Below are 19165 nucleotides of genomic sequence, written 5' to 3'. Positions count from 1 at the left end.
TTCAGTCGAAGTTTGTTGAGCTGGGTGGTGGCAGCAGGGCAGCCTGCAGCTCGAGTTTTAGCTGATTCAGCGGGAATTGGCCACAATGCAAACTGTGTTGGCCAGCTTGACAGTACGGCCAGCTTGACAGTACGACCAATCAGTAGGCCAGAGACATTGAGAGCATTTTGGTGACTGCACACCATACCACGCCATAAAACAGAGAGATGGTAGCAGCCTCTGCTCACTCAGTCTAGGCCACAACCCGACATATCTTGCCCCGCTGCTTAGATATGACTACGCCCCGGGGACAGGGCGAAATGCGTTAGTGGCATGGCGTAGACAGAGTTGAGACTGCTACCATCTCTCAGATATACAGCTTGGTAAGGTGTGCGAACACCGGAACGCTCTGTGCGCTTCATGGTAAAGGCTGGTAAATGGTAAAGGCTGGAACCGAGTCCACCCTGCCTCATATCATACTATATATGACCAAACACCATACCAAGCCGTAGGTCAGAGAAATGGTAACAGCCTCAGGTCACTCCATCTAGGCTACAATCAGCTGCATTTCGTCCCAAAAACCTCACCCCCTAAGTTATTTTGGTTGTGTTTTGGCCTTCTGGTGTAAATGAAACTTATGATCTCCACTCAGGCTTCCCAAGTCCTGTTTGATTGGCTCAGCTGAATGATAAAGGCTGGAACCGAGTCCACCCTGCCTCATATCAACATAACTTAGGGGGTGAGGTTTTTGGGGCGAAATGCGGCTGATTGTGGCCTAGATGGAGTGACCTGAGGCTGTTACCATTTCTCTGACCTACGGCTTGGTATGGTGTTTGGTCATATATAGTATGATATGAGGCAGGGTGGACTCGGTTCCAGCCTTTATCATTCAGCTGAGCCAATCAAACAGGACTTGGGAAGCCTGAGTGGAGATCATAAGTTTCATTTACACCAGAAGGCCAAAACACAACCAAAATAACTTAGGGGGTGAGGTTTTTGGGGCGAAACGCGGCTGATTGTGGCCTAGATGGAGTGACCTGAGGCTGTTACCATTTCTCTGACCTATGGCTTGGTATGGTGTTTGGTCACCTGAACATTCTCTACACCTCTATAGTATGTCTTGAGTCGGGACAGACTCAGTTCCAGTCTGCACCATTCAGCGGAGCCCATCAAACGGGACTTGTTAAGCCAGAGATCCTCAGTTGCATTAAAATCAGCAGGTCAGAACACAACCTGGAACACATAGGGGATGAGGTTATCCCCTGTCCAATCTCCAACACCAGTCAACACTGGAGCTCAGACAGATGGAGAGGTGACGAGGGAGCCTGGCTGGGAAAGGTTTAAAGGCTTGGTTGGGTGGGGGCGATCTGCATAAGCTGTCACACTTTGCCCTGATTTGATGGCGCCTCTTTAAGGTGTACCTTGCATAAAAAGCAAAGTTCACTTCTCTTGCAGCTTCCTACTCCCTTAGAAGAAATACTAAATTAGAGAAAAAAGTAAAAAACACCACTCTCCTAGCTCCCAGCAAGCTTACCTAGGTGAGGGTAACATCTCCGGGCCTTTCACCAGCATCCTGGAAAAGCTTGAGGAAGGCGCATTGAAAATACTTAGAGAATATGATTTTGGTTTCCATGCATGATGGATGAGCCATTATGTGAGCAATATGCCTTAAGCCTGTCACAACCCAATGGGCCGAACAAAAGAAATAACTGAGGAGCTCGCTGTACTATGTGATGTTAGTACAACCATCTTCCCACTGAGCTATTGTGTTCTGACAGGGACTGAACAATTCTGGTCAGCGATCGAAGCCATTAGCTGCCAGCACTGATCGGATGCCAATCGGCTGCTGGTTTTCCAGCATGCCCTTTTGACAGATGTTAGGCCGGCTTCTGTACACACTGGCCGAATGTTGGACGCTTTCTGTTGAACCGGCTGATGTTTGACCCATGTGTTCCAGCCTTTAGCAAACCAAGGTGGTGTTGGAGGCAACTGATAAGACTACCACTGTAAAGCTGGCCATACAAGATTGGATACAAGTTAAGATTTCTTTTGTTTACCCCCATCTATGCTATTTTATTCTGATAGCCGGTACCCATGGCTGTCAGAATAAACAGCACCTGCATGGGATGAGGGTGCTGTTCAGCTTAGAATTCTCCTCTGGGTCCTTTTCCAAAAATCAAGCTGGGTAGTGCAAATAGCGCCACTCTCAGAACCAGTTTCGGCAGGAATCCACCAAAATTTGATTTTTTTAAGGCAAGCCCCCTGACCCCTGACCATCAAGAAGAAGTATCAGGCTAATACAAAGCAGTTCAGTAAAAAGCACATTCACACTCGTGTGTAGCAGTAGTCGCAGGTGGGTTTAGTGTGCCACATTAACACATTACCATGGGTTGCGTTAGGCAGCCCTTTAATTTTAAAGTGGCTAGTAACCCAACAAAAAGCGCATTAAACTGGACACGCAGCACAGTACAGCATACAGAAGGCTTACATCTATGCTATAGCGCACGTGCACTGGGGTTCCTTTCAAACTGTAGACAGGGCCTTGGATAGGGGGGTTCCAAAAGTCCTCCTGTACGGGCCAGCAGGGGGGCCCAGGCATCTAGGTGAATGGGATGTGGGCAGGGAAAGTGATCAGCACAGCATGGAGGGCAATTACTGGAACCGATCCCCTGTATGGCTCTCTCTGCAGCAGCTTAACCCCTTGACGCCGACGTAACACAAATATGCGGCCTCACGGAACTGGGCTTTTTTCCGTGGGGCCGCATATTTGCGTACCTGTCTTTGTGCTGGGAGCGCGCCGCTCGGCGCGCTCCCAGCACCAAGACCGCGGTGTCACTGAGAGCCCCGGGTCCCGTTCTAACGATCGGGACCCGGGACTCCCGATTCCGGGTCACGTGATCGCTGTGATAGCCTCTGATTGGCTATCACAGTGATCACTCACTGTGCAGCCCGGCCCCCTTGTTTTCTCTCTCTCTATGAATGGAGAAGAGAGATACATTGTATCTCTCGAACTCCTGACATAGAGAGATAAAAAAAAAGTTTGTAAAAAAAAAAAAAAAGATAAATAAATATTAAAAAAGAAAAGAAAAAATAAAGAAAAATACCTAGATCAAGGTTTGATCTAGTTCAGTACCAGGGTTAGTGTTTGGGTCAAGGTCAGGGTCAAAGGTCAGGGTCAAAGGCAAAGGTCAGGGTCAAAGGTCAGGATTTTTTAAAAAAAAATTGGTATCAGTGTCAGTTAGTGTTAATGTCAATGTCAGTGACAGTGTGTTTTATATTAAAAAAAAAAGACAAAAACAAAATGCGCACTGTTGTTTCTGGGCTGTACTACGGGTACAAACAACAAATAACATACACATATATGGTATCGCTGCGATCGTCAAGAACTGGAGAATGTATTTTGGGTTGTTCTTTGGTGGTAGGTTATGGTCGTAACAAGAAACACACAGCTAAATTTAAAACAAATGATTTTTTTTACTATTTTGGCCCAGTTTTCCTTTAATAATAAAAAAAAATTAGGAGCTATCCATGACCATTTACCACCAAATGAAAGCCCAATTTGTCCTGAAAAAAACAAGGTATAATCCACCTGGATGTACAAAGTAGTTGTGACGATATGTACGGTTTTACTAACACATCAACGTTGCAGAATTGTGCTTAGGCATTTAGATTTGTTTTACCCTTAGGCGTGAAGGGGTTAAAGCTGGCTTCCTCTCCCTCCTGCTGGCTTTCAGCTGCTGTAGAGAAAGCCATTCAGGGGATCAGTTCCAGCAAGTAAATTAAACTCTTTCCTGGGTCACCCTTATAATAATTTAGACTGGAATGAAGGGGTGATGGAGTGCTAGACTCCAGGCTGTGGAGGAGGTTCTGAATAAATCCGTGTGGCAGCTTTCTGCTGCCTGGTGGAGCCCCGGACAGATCCCCGACAGAGCCACCGGAAAGGTCCCCGGCAGAATCTGCTTTTATGGATCGAAAGCATGAGAGTTTCAAGCCATAGGAATTATTCTGGACATGATTTTTATTTTATTTGTCACAGCGAAAAGACCAAAAAATGAAATCTAACACATTTTGGGTAAGCGGCTAACCACAACTCACAAGGAATTTAGATCTGGGATTGACCATCTGTCCTGATTCCTCTCTCAACTGAAAGACCTGATGAAGGGGGATTTGTTCATAACCCTTGAAATTAGTTGAATTTCAGTTTTTGTGTTGCCCATGAAGTGAAAGCATGAGAGTGCAAGGCCATTGGAATTGATTTGGACTTTTTTTTTTGGTCACAATGAAAAGATCTAACAAAAGTTGACAACTAACACATTTCGGGTGAGCTTCTACCCACCACTTACAAGGAATTTAGATCTGGAATTAACTATCTGTTTTGAGTCTTCTCTCAATAACTGTAAACTAGGGATGCACCAATACCTGTTTTTCTTTACCGGCGATTACTGATACTTGTACTCAAGTACTCACTGATACCAATTATCGTGCAAATGCTTAGTATCGGCAGTATGGTGCAACCCTACTGTAAACCCTCTGTCAAGGGCAGAGGTCAGGATTTGAGAACAGTAGTTACAGCAGTAGAGAGCTTCCCACGGACCATCGGGATAAGTATGCAAGCAAGTCACCCTGGTAAATGATGCGGGTTCACTCAAGGCTAAGCACTAACCGGTATTAACCACAACTCCTGATGGTGGAGATGGGTTTTGCTGCGTGTTAGTACCAAGCCATTGTCCTCAGGTTTGCCTCACCAGTAGATGAGCAAGTCAGGGTCCAGAAGCAGATATAGCAGGTAGGGATTGAGCAGAAACATAGTCAGTAAACAAGCCAAAGGTCAGTAACAAGTGGTCAGTAACCAGTGGTTGCAGGTTGGGATCACGGGTAAAATAGTAGAGGAACAAGCCAAAGGTTGTTAAGAAGTGGTTGCAGGTTGGAATCAAGGGGAAGCTTAGTAGAGGAACAAGCCAAAGGTTGGTAACAAGTGGTTGCAGGCTGGGATCAAGGGGAAGCTTAGTAGAGAAAGAAGCCAAAGGTTGTTAACAAGTGGTTTCAGGTTGGGATCAAGGGGAAGCTTAGTAGAGGAACAAACCAAACGTTGGTAACAAGTGGTTGTGGGCTGGGATCAAGGGGAAGCTTAGTAGAGGAATAAGCCAAAGGTTGGTAACAAGTGGTTGCAGATTGGAATCAAGGTGAAGCTTAGTAGAGGAATAAGCCAAAGGTTGGTAACAAGTGGTTGCGAGTTTGGATCAAGAGGAAGCTTAGTAGAGGAGCAAGCCAAAGGTTGGTAACAAGTGGTTATGGGTTGGGATCAAGGGAAAGCTTAGTAGAGGAACAAGCCAAAGGTTGGTAACAAGTGGTTATGGGTTGGGATCAAGGGGAAGCTTAGTAGAGGAACAAGCCAAAGGTTGGTAACAAGTGGTTATGGGTTGGGATCAAGGGAAAGCTTAGTAGAGGAACATGCCAAAGGTTGGTAACAAGTAGTTATGGGTTGGGGTTAAGGGGAAGCTTAGTAGAGGAACAAGCCAAAGGTTGGTAACAAGTAGTTGCAGGTTGGGATCAATCAGAAGCGTAGTTGAGAAACAAGCGAAGGGTCGATAATGAATGGTTGCAGGTTGGGATCAAGCAATGCGTAGTTGAGAAACAAGACAGAGTGAAAGAAGCAAGATATTGGCGAAGTGCACAATAATCTGGCAAACAGGAAGTGCAGAGACATAGCTAAAGTCAGGAAGTTCATGAGAGGAGCAGAGAATTAAAGGTTCACCAAGAACAAGAGACAAGACAAGATTGTCCCATGGCAGCCTTCTAAACCTTTTTAACACAGAGAAACCTTTAAAATAACTTTCTGGTCTCAGGGAACCCCTGCTAAAAATTACTGTATCTACATCTCATGATACATTGACGTGATGGTCAGTGGGAAGAATATTCCTTGCACTTGTGGTCACTGGGAAGAATTTTGCCCTTACAGATAGCTAAAAGTATAAATGGTATCAGTGGGAACTTATCTGAGTGGCAGAAATTGCTCAAGCAAACCCTAGCCACGTCTGGAGGAACCCTGGTTGAGAAACCCTATAGAACCAGACAGGGTGTTGTCCAGCATCTCAGGTGGCACAGTGAGAAGAGCCACAGCCAGACACTGCAGTTGTCGCTGGTTCAGATCCAGTTTCTGATGAAGGGGAATTCGCTTCTAATCCCTGAACCAAGTTGAATTTCGTTTCTCGTGTTTCCCATGCACATGGTGATACAATTGTTAGATACAATGATTGTTTTGATAAAGGGATTCCACCTTCTAGAATAATGACTGTACAGGATGGGTACAAACTACTGTTTTCATCTAAAGCCCCGATTCGTCTAGGTGGGAAATCCAGTTGAATATAAGCAAATCTGTTTTTTTGTTTTTTTTACTGTGTCGTATTCTGTTATGTGCACAGCAAGCGTTAGCTGTCTCTCCCGTCGTGCACACACTAGGTACACTTGTACCATCTCCAATAAACCATTTATGTGATTATTTTTAAGCTGGGCTCATTATCTCCCTAATTTTCTCATCTAAACGTAACCACAAATTGACTGTTCTATCCGTGTACAAATTTCCCCGAAAATGGTCCCTTCTATTAAAGCAATTTTATTTATTTATTTTCTCATCGTCGGCACTAATTGGACTGTTTTGACTGCTGGGAGAAGTGTAGCCCCGAGGCGCACGATTACAGAAAGGGCCGATAAGTCTCTCTCATGATCGTGTTGCGGAGATCAGTCATTTTTTCCTTGTTCATGCCGTGTTTTACGAGGTGCTTTTCTGTCTGGGTCGCTGCCATTTTAATTATTAAACCTTTTTTTTTCTAATATAGTGAAAAGGTACGCATCGGTTCTTATTGTTTTTTTGGAGACAATGGCTTCCATCTGTTCACTTTCATCTGCCTCGTGAACTATGTAGCCGATGGATGAAGACTGGCGCAAAGAGAAGCAGAGCAACTGCCTTGTGTGAATCAGTCCTGCTATTATTTTCACTGTAAGGACTTGTTTACGCTGGGATCATTCTCTGAAGGGCAGTCCACGGTGGATTGCTTTTCAGAAGGCGTTAGGCGATAAGGAGGTGCTATGTCACCTCCACCTGCTTTATCTCCTAAATTCCTGCACCATTGTTCTACATCCGCACTCATTGGATGAAGTTGCAGCACAGCCCCATTCAGCTGAATTATCGCATTCAGCGGTTGACATTGCCGCATTCCAATTTTTAGATATGGCCCAGAGCAGACACTTGAAGCTGAGCTCCAGCCTCCCCTTCAGTCTTGCACAGGTGTTCCGGCTCCTCCCCTTCAGTCTTGCACAGGTGTAGCGGCTCCTCCCCTTCAGTCTTGCACAGGTGTACCTGCTCCTCCCCTTCAGTCTTGCACCGGTGTACCGGATCCTCCCCTTCAGTCTTGCACAGGTGTACCGGCTCCTCCTCTTCAGTCTTGCGCAGGTGTACCGGCTCCTCCCCTTCAGTCTTGCGCAGGTGTACCGGCTCCTCCCCTTCAGTCTTGCACAGGTGTACCGGCTCCTCCCCTTCAGTCTTGCACAGGTGTACCAGCTCCTCCCCTGCAGTCTTGCACAGGTGTACCGGCTCCTCCACTCCAGTCTTGCACAGGTGTACCGGCTCCTCCCCTTCAATCTTGCACAGGTGTACCGACTCCTCCCCTTCAGTCTTTCACAGTTGTACCTGCTCCTCCCCTTCAGTCTTGCACAGATGTACCGGCTCCTCCCCTTCAGTCTTGCACAGTTGTACCGGCTCCTCCCCTTCAGTCTTGCACAGGTGTACCGGCTCCTCCCCTTCAGTCTTGCACAGGTGTACCGGCTCCTCCCCTTCAGTCTTGCACAGGTGTACCGGCTCCTCCCCTTCAGTCTTGCACAGGTGTACCTGCTCCTCCCCTTCAGTCTTGCACAGGTGTACCTGCTCCTCCCCTTCAGTCTTGCACAGGTGTAGCGGCTCCTCCCCTTCAGTCTTGCACAGTTGTATCCGCTCCGCTCCTCTCCTGGACTGAAACGGCTTCCTCTGATTTTACTGCACACTGTGAGCTTCTCACTATGTGCATTAGAAGCTGCAGCAAGTCAGATAGAGCTCCGCCTCATTTCCTGGCTGCAAGATGTCCAGCCCTTTCCTCCCCAGCCTGACTGTCCCTGGCTCACCCCTTTTATCCATTGGTTTTCTGTTCTTAAAGTGGAGTTCCACTCACCCTGTCAAAAAATAAAAGTCAGCGGCTACAAAAACTGTAGCTGCTGACTTTTAAAAAAAACAGCCACTTACCTGTCTCTCTGTCCCGCGGTGTGTACTCTGCAGCCCGTTTCACTGGCTGTCCTGTATTCCAGGAGGCTGGCATCTTCAGTGTGGGCACCCGGCTGTGACTGCTTGCGGCTTCACAGCCGGGTACCCACTGCGCATGCGCGAGTAGTGCTGCGCTTTATGAATGGTCCTGAAGTCCTCTTGGACCTGTCACGTGTTCCAGTAGACTACAGGGAGGGAGGGAGGACACCTTCCGTTTTCCGATTGCCTAGGCGATCAGACCGGAAGTGGGAGCGGGTACCTGTCAAATTCAGGTACCCGCTCCCCACCCCCCAAAGGTGCCAATCCTTAATGGGGAATGGGGGAGCAGTCCTTAAAGCGGAACTTCCCCTTTTGGGTGGAGCTCCACTTTAATCTCGTGACGCATCACATGTAGGTGTTACCTAGGGTGCTCTGCTTGTAGAACCAGCCTGCCTAGTAAATCCCACTCCTTCAGGCAGACACCCACCTATCACTCCATTTTGTAATTTGCATAACTCGTCCCAAGAACAAGCTCACTGCTTGCATCACAGCTAAAGTGGGAGGGGGGGAGGCTGTGATGTTTTCAAGAAGCTTAGTACAGCACCCTGACAGCCCTTCCCACTACCCAATATCTTCCTGCATTGCATAGAGAAGCACATAGACCCAGTGATAATGTCACTGGGTCTAAAATAAAATCTGTCATGTAAATGAAAATCTTTTTTTTTTTTTTCTTTTTTTTTTTTTTTTATGTTTCAGCAGCATGTTGATGAGGGGGACCTAGGAGAGGCAGAATATAAGCAGCTATAACTGTAGCTTTAAGGCCACGTCAGGGTAGTTTCCTGTGTTTGATGACAACTCGCGTCACAAGCAAACAAAAGATTTCCCAGCACACTTACCAGCCAGCCTGAAAAACAACTGAATTGCCCTGTCTAAGAGTTTACGTAAAAAAAAACAGAGTTCTGGTTGCACACATGTGCAAATACATGCGTAAGCCACGTCAAGGGTCCTGTGTAAATATTGCGGTCCTAACTCTATACTTTTCAGAGCCTCCATAGTAGGGGCACATCTAATAATGGATAGATTGAGGGCAGGTATGCCTGGAGGGAGCCCACCCCTCCTTAAAGGCACAGGGACACACATGACGGCCAGCAATAGCACAATGGCTGGAAAGGCATCCAGTGCGTCCCTGCACCCAATTCAACCAACTGTACAAAAAATGGCAACCAACCCCAACCTATAACTAGCCTTAGCAGTAAGGTGCACATGGAAGGGCAACGCAGATCGCAGCCAAAGAAAAGATTTCTAAGTACACTTACCAGCCAGATGAAAAAACAACCAAATTGCCCTGTCTAAGAGTTTACGTAAAAAACCAGAAGGTTGTGTTTGCACACATTTGCAAATACATGTGTAAGGCTCAGTGCCCACATTATTATTATACAGTATTTATAAAGCGCCAATAGTTCGCTCAGCGCTGTACATTACAAAGGGGGACAGAACATGTGACAGAACAATACCAATACAATGCGATACATGAGGGGATCGAGGGCCCTGCTCCTTGGAGCTTACAATCTAGGAGGGAGGGGATAGTGGTACAGGAGGAGATAGCTGTGGGGGATGGAGTAGTAGGAAGAGTGGAGGAGGTCGGCTAGTTAGCAGGGGGTGGGGTAGGCTTCCCTGAAGAGATGGGTTTTCAGGGTGCGCCTAAAGGAGAGGAGAGTAGGTGATAATCTGATGGGTTGGGGCAGGGAGTTCCAGAGGATGGGTGACACCCTGGAGAAGTCCTGGAGGTGGGAGGGACTTGTGTACATATTGCGGTCCTAACTCTATAATTTTCAGAGCCTCCATAGTAGGACACATATAACAATGGATAGATTAACCCCCCCTGGCGGTATTCCTGAGTGTATCTTGGGGTAAAGTTTCATCACCACAAGCGGTAACCCCCCCGAGCTACACTCGGGAATACACTGGAGCGTTGCTCTGGAATCTGTTCTGCACTTACCTTGTCCTGCGCTCCCGCGATGTCCCCCCTGCAGTGTCCCCTGTAATGTCCTCCAGCCGATGCCGGCATCTGTCTTCCGGGTTCCGTTCCCTGCAACGTCGGGACGTACGGGGGACAGAACTGGCGGGAAATTAGAAAATTGTAAAAGTGACATTCACTAATACACTAAAATCACATAGTATAACATTCCTGTATCAAACCATTTCACATACATTTTGTCCCGAGTGCTTTGTCCGGCGCCCTGCCTGCATTTTTACTGTTCTTTCTGCCTGGAAACTGAGAAACGTCCATGGCGTCCAAAAAGCGTCCCTTTAGGTCAAAAGCGGTTTTAGACCGGCTAGAGAACAGCGATAGTAAATCAGAACCACTTGCAGAATTGAGTGATAATGATTCGTGGGGGAAATTCATCATCAGACACTGAAAACGATTCTGCGACTTTGCTCATCGATGTGCGAACTTGGCGCTCTATTTCACATTTCAGTGTTTTTGGTTTGATTATATTATTTGATTAAATTTATTATTATTATATTATTATTTATGAAATTATAATTTATGATTTCGTGTTTCAAATTCTATCCTCCCCGGGATGTTTACTAGACTCTTGTTCGGACAAATTTCAGTGAGTTATTCCTAAAAATTACAGGCCTACAATAAAAAAAATACATATTTCCAAGCAAAAAAATGTACCGCTTTGAGCACAGAAATACTGACATAATCATACCGCTAGGGAGGGTAAGGGCAGGTATGCCTGGAGCAGGGGTGGACTGACCATTTAAGCACTCAGGCACTGCCCGAAGGTCCTGGGTCAGTAGGGGGCCCCATGAGATGCCCCTGGTACCTTTCATTGGCTTTATTATAGGCTTTTTTGGGTGTGGGCCAGGACACAGGGGCCCCATGATCCCCTGTTGCCTGGGGGTCCCATGAGTTGTCAGTCCGCCCCTGACCTGGAGGGAGCCCATCCCTCCATAAAGGCACAGTGACACACATGACGCCCAGCAATAGCACAATGGCAGTAAAGACATCCAGTGCGTCCCTGCACCCAATTCATCCAACTGTACAAACAATGGCAACCAACCCCAACCTATAACTAGCCTTATCAAGGTGCACATGGAAGGGCAACACACATCGTAAACAAACAAAAGATTTCCTAGCAAACTTACCATCCAGCCTGCAAAGCAACTGAATTGCTCTGTCTAAGAGTTTACATTAACAGAGGGTTAGGACAGCAGTATATACAGAGTAAGGGATTTCCAGCAAGACGAATCGTGACCGGAAATGCGCGATCACGCACGACGAAGATTGGCACCAGACGGCCTATTTTAGGAGTGTCTCTGCTCATGTTCAGTGCTGACTGGTCTTCAGCTCCCCGTGTCCTGCTTGTTCCTGTGTGATTCCTTTATTGCTGACCCGGCTTGTTCCTCACCTGACTCTGATTGCTCTCCTGGTACTGATTCGTGTCTTTGGCTCTGGTCCTGACCTTGGCTTTTCTTTCTGATTCTGTACCGTGCTGCCCGACTGTTGATGACCCTGTCTATTCCATGACACTGCTCCTGTCTCTTACCCTCACTACCTGCCTTGCTCTGGTGCATGCCTGGCAATCTGAAAAACCTGCTCTGCCTACTAATACTGTGCCAAAATCAGAGGATCATCAGCCTTCCAAAGTCTTTCATCAGCAAGAGCTGCAAACAACAACTACTGGCGCTCTTGTTCCCCTGGGTCCTAGACTCCCTCTGTTCCTACTCCAGCAGGGTCAGGAGTAGTGACACAAGTGAGGCCGACCTCGTCATTTCAGTCTCCCATCAGGTATGTGACACAGCGGTTCTTTGACATGGGCACTGAAGCTTACGCATGTATTTGCAAATGTGTGAAGACAAAACAGTCTGCTTTTAGCATAAACTGTTAGGGCACTTTGGTTGTTTTGCAGGCTGGTTGGTAAGTGTGCTGGGAAAACTTTTGTTTGTTTGCGATGTGTGTTGCCCTTCCATGTGCACCTTGTTGTAAAGGCTGGTTATAGGTTGGGGTGGTTGCCATTTTGTATATATATATATATATATATATATATATATTATTATTATTTTTTTTTAACAGTTGATGACAACCCAGCAGCAGCAGGATCGCTGTGCAGGACACACCAGGGCAGTGAAACAAGCAGGAAAATAAATGTGATCAGCACACATTTGGTAGTCCTGGCACTGGTGAGTTCTCAGGGTCGCTAGCGTGACATGGACCTTAGACTGCTGTTTTCATTCTTTGGGCTGCTTGAGAATGAAAAAAAAAACATTTTGCTGTCAGTGTATACTTTCTATACAGTATTAAAAAAAGTAAAAAAAATCTCGCTTTGTGCCAAGTGCCTCGCCTGGACCAAAATGATATTTTAATAGATTCCTGCTAGCTGAGATGTGATTGCTTAGAAATATTTCTTCCTCCTCTGCCAGGTTACTGTAAAATGTTTTGGCCGATGTCGGAGCACCTGCTGAATGAATGTCTCATCTTGAGCTGGTTTGTGTTTATATCGGGCTTCTAGATGTGAGCCACTGGGCCACACAGCAGTGCAGAGTATTTCAGGAGAGGAGTTATAGAGGAAGGAGCGGAGTCCTCCAGCAGAGCAGAGTATTTCAGGAGAGGAGTTATAGAGGAAGGAGCGGAGTCCTCCAACAGTGCAGAGTATTTCAGGAGAGGAGGTATAGAGGAAGGAGCGGAGTCCTCCAGCAGTGCAGAGTATTTCAGGAGAGGAGTTATAGAGGAAGGAGCGGAGTCCTCCAGCAGCGCAGAGTATTTCAGGAGAGGAGAGTTATAGAGGACGGAGCGGAGTCCTCCAGCAGAGCAGAGTATTTCAGGAGAGGAGTTATAGAGGAAGGAGCGGAGTCCTCCAGCAGCGCAGTGTATTTCAGGAGAGGAAAGTTATAGAGGAAGGAGCGGAGTCCTCCAGCAGAGCAGAGTATTTCAGGAGAGGAGATTATAGAGGAAGGAGCGGAGTCCTCCAGCAGTGCAGAGTATTTCAGGAGAGGAGAGTTATATAAAGGAAGGAGCGGAGTCCTCCAGCAGGGCAGAGTATTTCAGGAGATGAGAGCCATAGAGGAAGGAGCGGAGTCCTCCAGCAGAGCAAAGTATTTCAGGAGAGGAGAGTTATAGAGGAAGGAGCGGAGTCCTCCGGCAGCGCAGAGTATTTCAGGAGAGGAGAGTTATAGAGGAAGGAGCGGAGTCCTCCAGCAGAGCAGAGTATTTCAGGAGAGGAGATTATAGAGGAAGGAGCGGAGTCCTCCAGCAGAGCAGAGTATTTCAGGAGATGAGAGTTATAGAGGAAGGAGCGGAGTCCTCCAGCAGTGCAGAGTATTTCAGGAGAGGAGAGTTATATAAAGGAAGGAGCGGAGTCCTCCAGCAGAGCAGAGTATTTCAGGAGATGAGAGCCATAGAGGAAGGAGCGGAGTCCTCCAGCAGAGCAAAGTATTTCAGGAGATGAGAGTTATAGAGGAAGGAGCGGAGTCCTCCAGCAGTGCAGAGTATTTCAGGAGAGGAGAGTTATAGAGGAAGGAGCGGAGTCCTCCAGCAGTGCAGAGTATTTCAGGAGAGGAGAGTTATAGAGGAAGGAGCGGAGTCCTCCAGCAGCGCAGAGTATTTCAGGAGATGAGAGCTGTAGAGGAAGGAGCGGAGTCCTCCAGCAGCGCAGAGTATTTCAGGAGAGGAGAGTTATATAAAGGAAGGAGCGGAGTCCTCCAGCAGTGCAGAGTATTTTAGGAGAGGAGTTATAGAGGAAGGAGCGGAGTCCTCCGGCAGCGCTGAGTATTTCAGGAGATGAGAGCCATAGAGGAAGGAGCGGAGTCCTCCAGCAGTGCAGAGTATTTCAGGAGAGGAGAGTTATAGAGGAAGGAGCGGAGTCCTCCGGCAGAGCAGAGTATTTCAGGAAAGGAGAGTTATAGAGGAAGGAGCGGAGTCCTCCAGCAGAGCAGAGTATTTCAGGAGAGGAGATTATAGAGGAAGGAGCGGAGTCCTCCAGCAGTGCAGAGTATTTCAGGAGAGGAGTTATAGAGGAAGGAGCGGAGTCCTCCAGCAGAGCAGAGTATTTCAGGAGAGGAGTTATAGAGGAAGGAGCGGAGTCCTCCAGCAGAGCAGAGTATTTCAGGAGAGGGGTTATAGAGGAAGGAGCGGAGTCCTCCAGCAGAGCAGAGTATTTCAGGAGAGGAGTTATAGAGGAAGGAGCGGAGTCCTCCGGCAGAGCACAGGATGTAGGAGAGGAGTGTTGGGTATATCTATGGATTGTAAGGCTTGCCTCCATACTTTTGTCTCTAATATTGGTGGAAACTCATCCGGTCATATTCCATAACGGCTTCATAGAGTATTGCAGAGGGGGTGTAGTTGCCGTCACGAACAGATCCCATCTGATAATTCAGAATAATAGCAGCTTAATATCTTCTCACCGTTTAACAGTTGCGTCTGATTATCACAGCTCCCCCCCCCCCCCCCCCGGCTTTCTTTCGTCTGTGAAAACACGATTCGCGATGAGCTGTTGCATGGAACGGCTTGAAAGGAGCGATATTGTTTATTGAAAAACTTTTTCCAAAGTTAGTAAACTCCGCCAGGTGGTCTTCATTTCCGAAACAAAACAAAAACGAAACTCCGAAAAAGCAAAAATAAACAACGTCCGCAAAAACCAGCGACGGCTCTTCTACTGTCCATATTTCATTAACTGTTTGCAATCCTTGATTACCGCAGATGTATGAAAGATGAGAGCAACCGGGGGCCTGCGAAGCCTCCTCACCCCACACGGCAGACATTCCTCATTCCACGCATTGTCTGCTCATTGAGGAACGTTCACCTCGTGTGAATTGTCTCGTCTGATGATCGATGAGCACTGAACCGTTCGGCAGGATTTTACTTTGTAAGGATGCACAGGGGCCAGATTTTCCAACGGCACGAATTTAGATGGGAATTCTTTATTGAAATTATTGTAACTAGTGAGCGTGTCTGTTCAGCCAAATATGGATTCCAAGTGAACTGGATGCTGCCAGGTCAGTCCATGTGTTTGCCATTTGCTATGGGCATGCCACCATTATTTCCTGGACTAGGGAGGAGGACGCTGTGATGAGGGGTGGGCGGAGGGGTCCTCACCCCCTGTGATGTAAGATACCCAATATTTATTTTTTTCAGGTACTTATATAGCGCCGTCAATTTACGCCGCGCTTTACATGTATATTGTACATTCACATCAGTCCCTAACCCTCAAGGGGTGTACAATCTAAGGTCCCTAACCCTCAAGGGGTGTACAATCTAAGGTCCCTGACCCTCAAGGGGCGTACAATCTAAGATCCCTAACCCTCAAGGGGCGTACAATCTAAGGTCCTTAACCCTCAAGGGGCGTACAATCTAAGGTCCCTCACCCTCAAGGGGCGTACAATCTAAGGTCCCTAACCCTCAAGGGACGTACAATCTAAGGTCCCTGACCCTCAAGGGGCGTACAATCTAAGGTCCCTGACCCTCAAGGGGCGTACAATCTAAGGTCCCTGACCCTCAAGGGGCGTACAATCTAAGGTCCCTGACCCTCAAGGGGCGTACAATCTAAGGTCCCTGACCCTCAAGGGGCGTACAATCTAAGGTCCCTGACCCTCAAGGGGCGTACAATCTAAGGTCCCTGACCCTCAAGGGGCGTACAATCTAAGGTCCCTGACCCTCAAGTGGCATACAATCTAAGGTCCCTAACCCTCAAGCGGTGTACAATCTAAGGTCCCTGACCCTCAAGGGGCGTACAATCTAAGGTCCCTAACCCTCAAGGGGCGTACAATCTAAGGTCCCTAACCCTCAAGGGGCGTACAATCTAAGGTCCCTGACCCTCAAGGGGCGTACAATCTAAGGTCCCTAACTCACATTCATACATACACATATTAGGGCCAATTTAGACAGGAGCCAATTAACCTACCAGCATGTCTTTGGAGAGTGGGAGGAAACCGGAGTACCCAGAGGAAACCCACGCAGGCACAGGGAGAACATGCAAACTCCAGGCAGGTGGTTCCATGATCGGGATTTGAACCAGCGACCCGAGTACTGCCAGGCGGAAGTGCTAACCATTTAGCCGCTGTGCTGCCCCTATATGGAATTCTTGTACTTTTTAGGGCAACACCTAAGTGTATCACATCCGAAGAGCAGATGATCCCGCCCTCTAATCCCCTGTTAGACACACCGCGCTGCTACCTCCTCTCCATAATCCTATTGAGCGTATTCACCAGCGCTCAAGCTATCGGCCGCTGTACAATATACACTCACCGACCCCGTTATTAGGTACAACTTATTGCATGAAAGTGGAGCGCTTAAAGTGACAATCATAAAGAAACAGTGAAAAGTAAATCAACAATTAGGGCTCATGTACACTGCAGCTGAGAAACTGACATTTAGGAACTGTTCAGCGTTTTTTTCAGCAGCCCCTGAATTCTCCCTAATGTTTTCCTATGTGTCCATGTACACATCGTCGTTTGCAGGCAGTTGAGTTTGCAGTCGTTTTTTTGAACGCAGAAAACTTGCATTCAGCAGTCGATTTTATCAGCATTTCAAATGCAAAACGCTTGTAAACGCAGCAAATCGCGTTTATAAGCATTTGACCTCTCCCACCCTTGGAAACACAAAATATGTTAATGATCATTCACACCTCAGACCTCTCCCACTCTTGGAAACACAATATATGTTAATGATCATTCACACCTCAGACCTCTCCCACCCTTGGAAACACAAAATATGTTAATGACCAATTCACACCTCAGACCTCTCCCACTCTTGGAAACACAAAATATGTTAATGATCATTCACACCTCAGACCTCTCCCACCCTTGGAAACACAAAATATGTTAATGATCATTCACACCTCAGAACTCTCCCACCCTTGGAAACACAAAATATGTTAATGACCATTTACACCTCAGACCTCTCCCACCCTTGGAAACACAAAATATGTTAATGATCATTCACACCTCAGACCTCTCCCACCCTTGGAAACACAATATATGTTAATGAACATTCACAACTCAAATTCATCATGAGGAACCCCTGCCATGTGGCCTTAATGACTCCCTCCACCAGACACCTTTCCCACCCTTGGAAACAAAAGAAATGGTAATGAGCAACTCACACCTAAGCTAATCTCAACGCATACTGCTGTCTCTGCTTCTACTCTCTGTATTTCTCTGAAACAGTCTGAAATAGTTAATAATTCACCACTTTGTGCATTCTGGGCATATTGGAAGGTCTCCTGAAGTTATCTTTAAAAAACACTGCTAAACGCAAACGCGCATAAACGCGGCTAAACAGACATTTTTTAACCTACGTTTTCCAGCAGTCAGTTTCCATCGTTCAGAAGTGTCCCGTGTACATGGGGCCTTATAGTCCTGTTTTTTAAATGTAGAAATGTATCTTGATTGGCTGCTAACATTTATTTGTTTTTTTTTTCTGATAGAGCAGTCCAGCAGCCACTAGCCTTTCTTTCTTTATTTTTTTGCTTTTGTTTTTGAATCCACCAATCAGAAGCTCATACTGACCAGTCAACGAATCACAAGCTGTTGTTGTAGTTGCACGATGGAGACGCACAACCCCTGTAAGTCACAAATGCTGCTAGTGGAAGAGAGAACGGCATGTTGGGTAAATCCAGCAAAGTACAAACACATGGCCGTCTTCCTGGTAGCTCAGCCACTCACCTACTTTGATGTGTATTAATGTCAAAAAGTGACTTGACACGCTCTTGAATAATGCATTTCCTCTAAAATATTTTAATAAGTACAATCGCTTGTCTTTGAAGAGTGCAGTACCCCCTCCCCGCCTTCTTTTTTTTTCTTAAAGGTATGCTAAACATAAAAGTTGGTGTATATGAAATTCCTACATAAATATGGAAAGATCGAAAATGTAACAGGATGTGAAAAAGGATCGAGTGCGGGTTTTATTTTTATAATGAAAAACAGTTTTTTGACCCGACCTCTGGTCTTCGTGTACTTGATGTGCCATATTGCCGTTCTTTTACTTTTTAGGCAACTCTTTAGATTCGCCCTCTAGTGGCAATCTGTATTTAAAGCACAATTCTACCTAAAAAAATTTTTCTGGGGCCGACTTGTGAAGAGTAAATACTAATGCAAGTTTTTTTTTTTTTCTTTACTTTCCGTAAGCCCACTGCAGTTATTCCACCTCGCTTTCTGTAAAACAAAGGAATAAAAGCGCCGCTGAGTGCAGACCGTAAAACACTTTAATTACACGATGGGGTGAATGAACACTCACATTGTGAAGGAGAAAATAAGGCACATCTGAAGTCCAATAGAGATACATCCGGGAGCGGTTGGCATCTGCTGCGGGTCAGGGCGTCCAGTTCCTAGGTCCAGAAACCGGCTGATAGATGGAGTGGGACCAGAAGACCGCTGTGCACTGCAGCTGGAGCGCAGCGTACGGCATACCCATGTAGTTATCAAGTTTGATAAAAGAGCACGCCCCCTGGCTGGTGCGCATGCTCCGAAACGTCTGAAAGGCACATCTGAAGTCCAATAGAAATACATCCGGGAGTGGTTGGCATCTGCTGCGGGTCAGGACGTCCAATGCCTAGGTCCAGAAGCCGGCTGATAGATGGAGTGGGACCAGAAGACCGCTGTGCACTGCAGGTGGAGCGCAGCATACGGCATACCCATGTAGTTATCAAGTTTGATAAAAGAGCACGCCCCCTGGCTGGTGCGCATGCTCCGAAACGTCTGAAAGGCACATCTGAAGTTCAACAGAAATACATCCAGGAGTGGTTGGCATCTGCTGCGGGTCAGGACGGCCAATGCCTAGGTCCAGAAGCCGGCTAGTAGATGGAGTGGGACCGGAAGGCTGCTGTGCACTGCAGGTGGAGCACAACATACGTCATAACAATGCCGTTATCAAGCTTGAGCAAGCTGGCTGGTGCGCATGCTCCGAAACGT

General features: G+C 47.0%; 1 protein-coding gene across 2 annotated transcripts in view; it reads left to right on the top strand.

Moving 5' to 3' along the window:
- The window catches only part of STX8 (syntaxin 8), a 300489-nt gene that overhangs the window by 114056 nt on the left and 167268 nt on the right, over window positions 1–19165 (top strand). Inside the window, exon 5 of one of the 2 annotated variants that reach the window (XM_089659572.1) lies at window positions 12336–12442. The exons of the other annotated variant lie outside the window; for it this stretch is intronic. Coding sequence (XP_089515698.1) covers window positions 12336–12442 — 107 coding nt within the window. The remainder of the gene's footprint in view (window positions 1–12335; window positions 12443–19165) is intronic. 2 annotated transcript variants of the gene reach the window in all.

Source organism: Staurois parvus, unplaced genomic scaffold, assembly GCF_062004578.1.
Source record: "Staurois parvus isolate SC_StPar_1 unplaced genomic scaffold, SC_StPar_1.0 ptg001165l, whole genome shotgun sequence".
Lineage (NCBI taxonomy): Eukaryota > Metazoa > Chordata > Amphibia > Anura > Ranidae > Staurois > Staurois parvus.
Note: the sequence above shows the minus strand (reverse complement) of the source record. Positions and strands in the feature narration are given on the sequence as shown.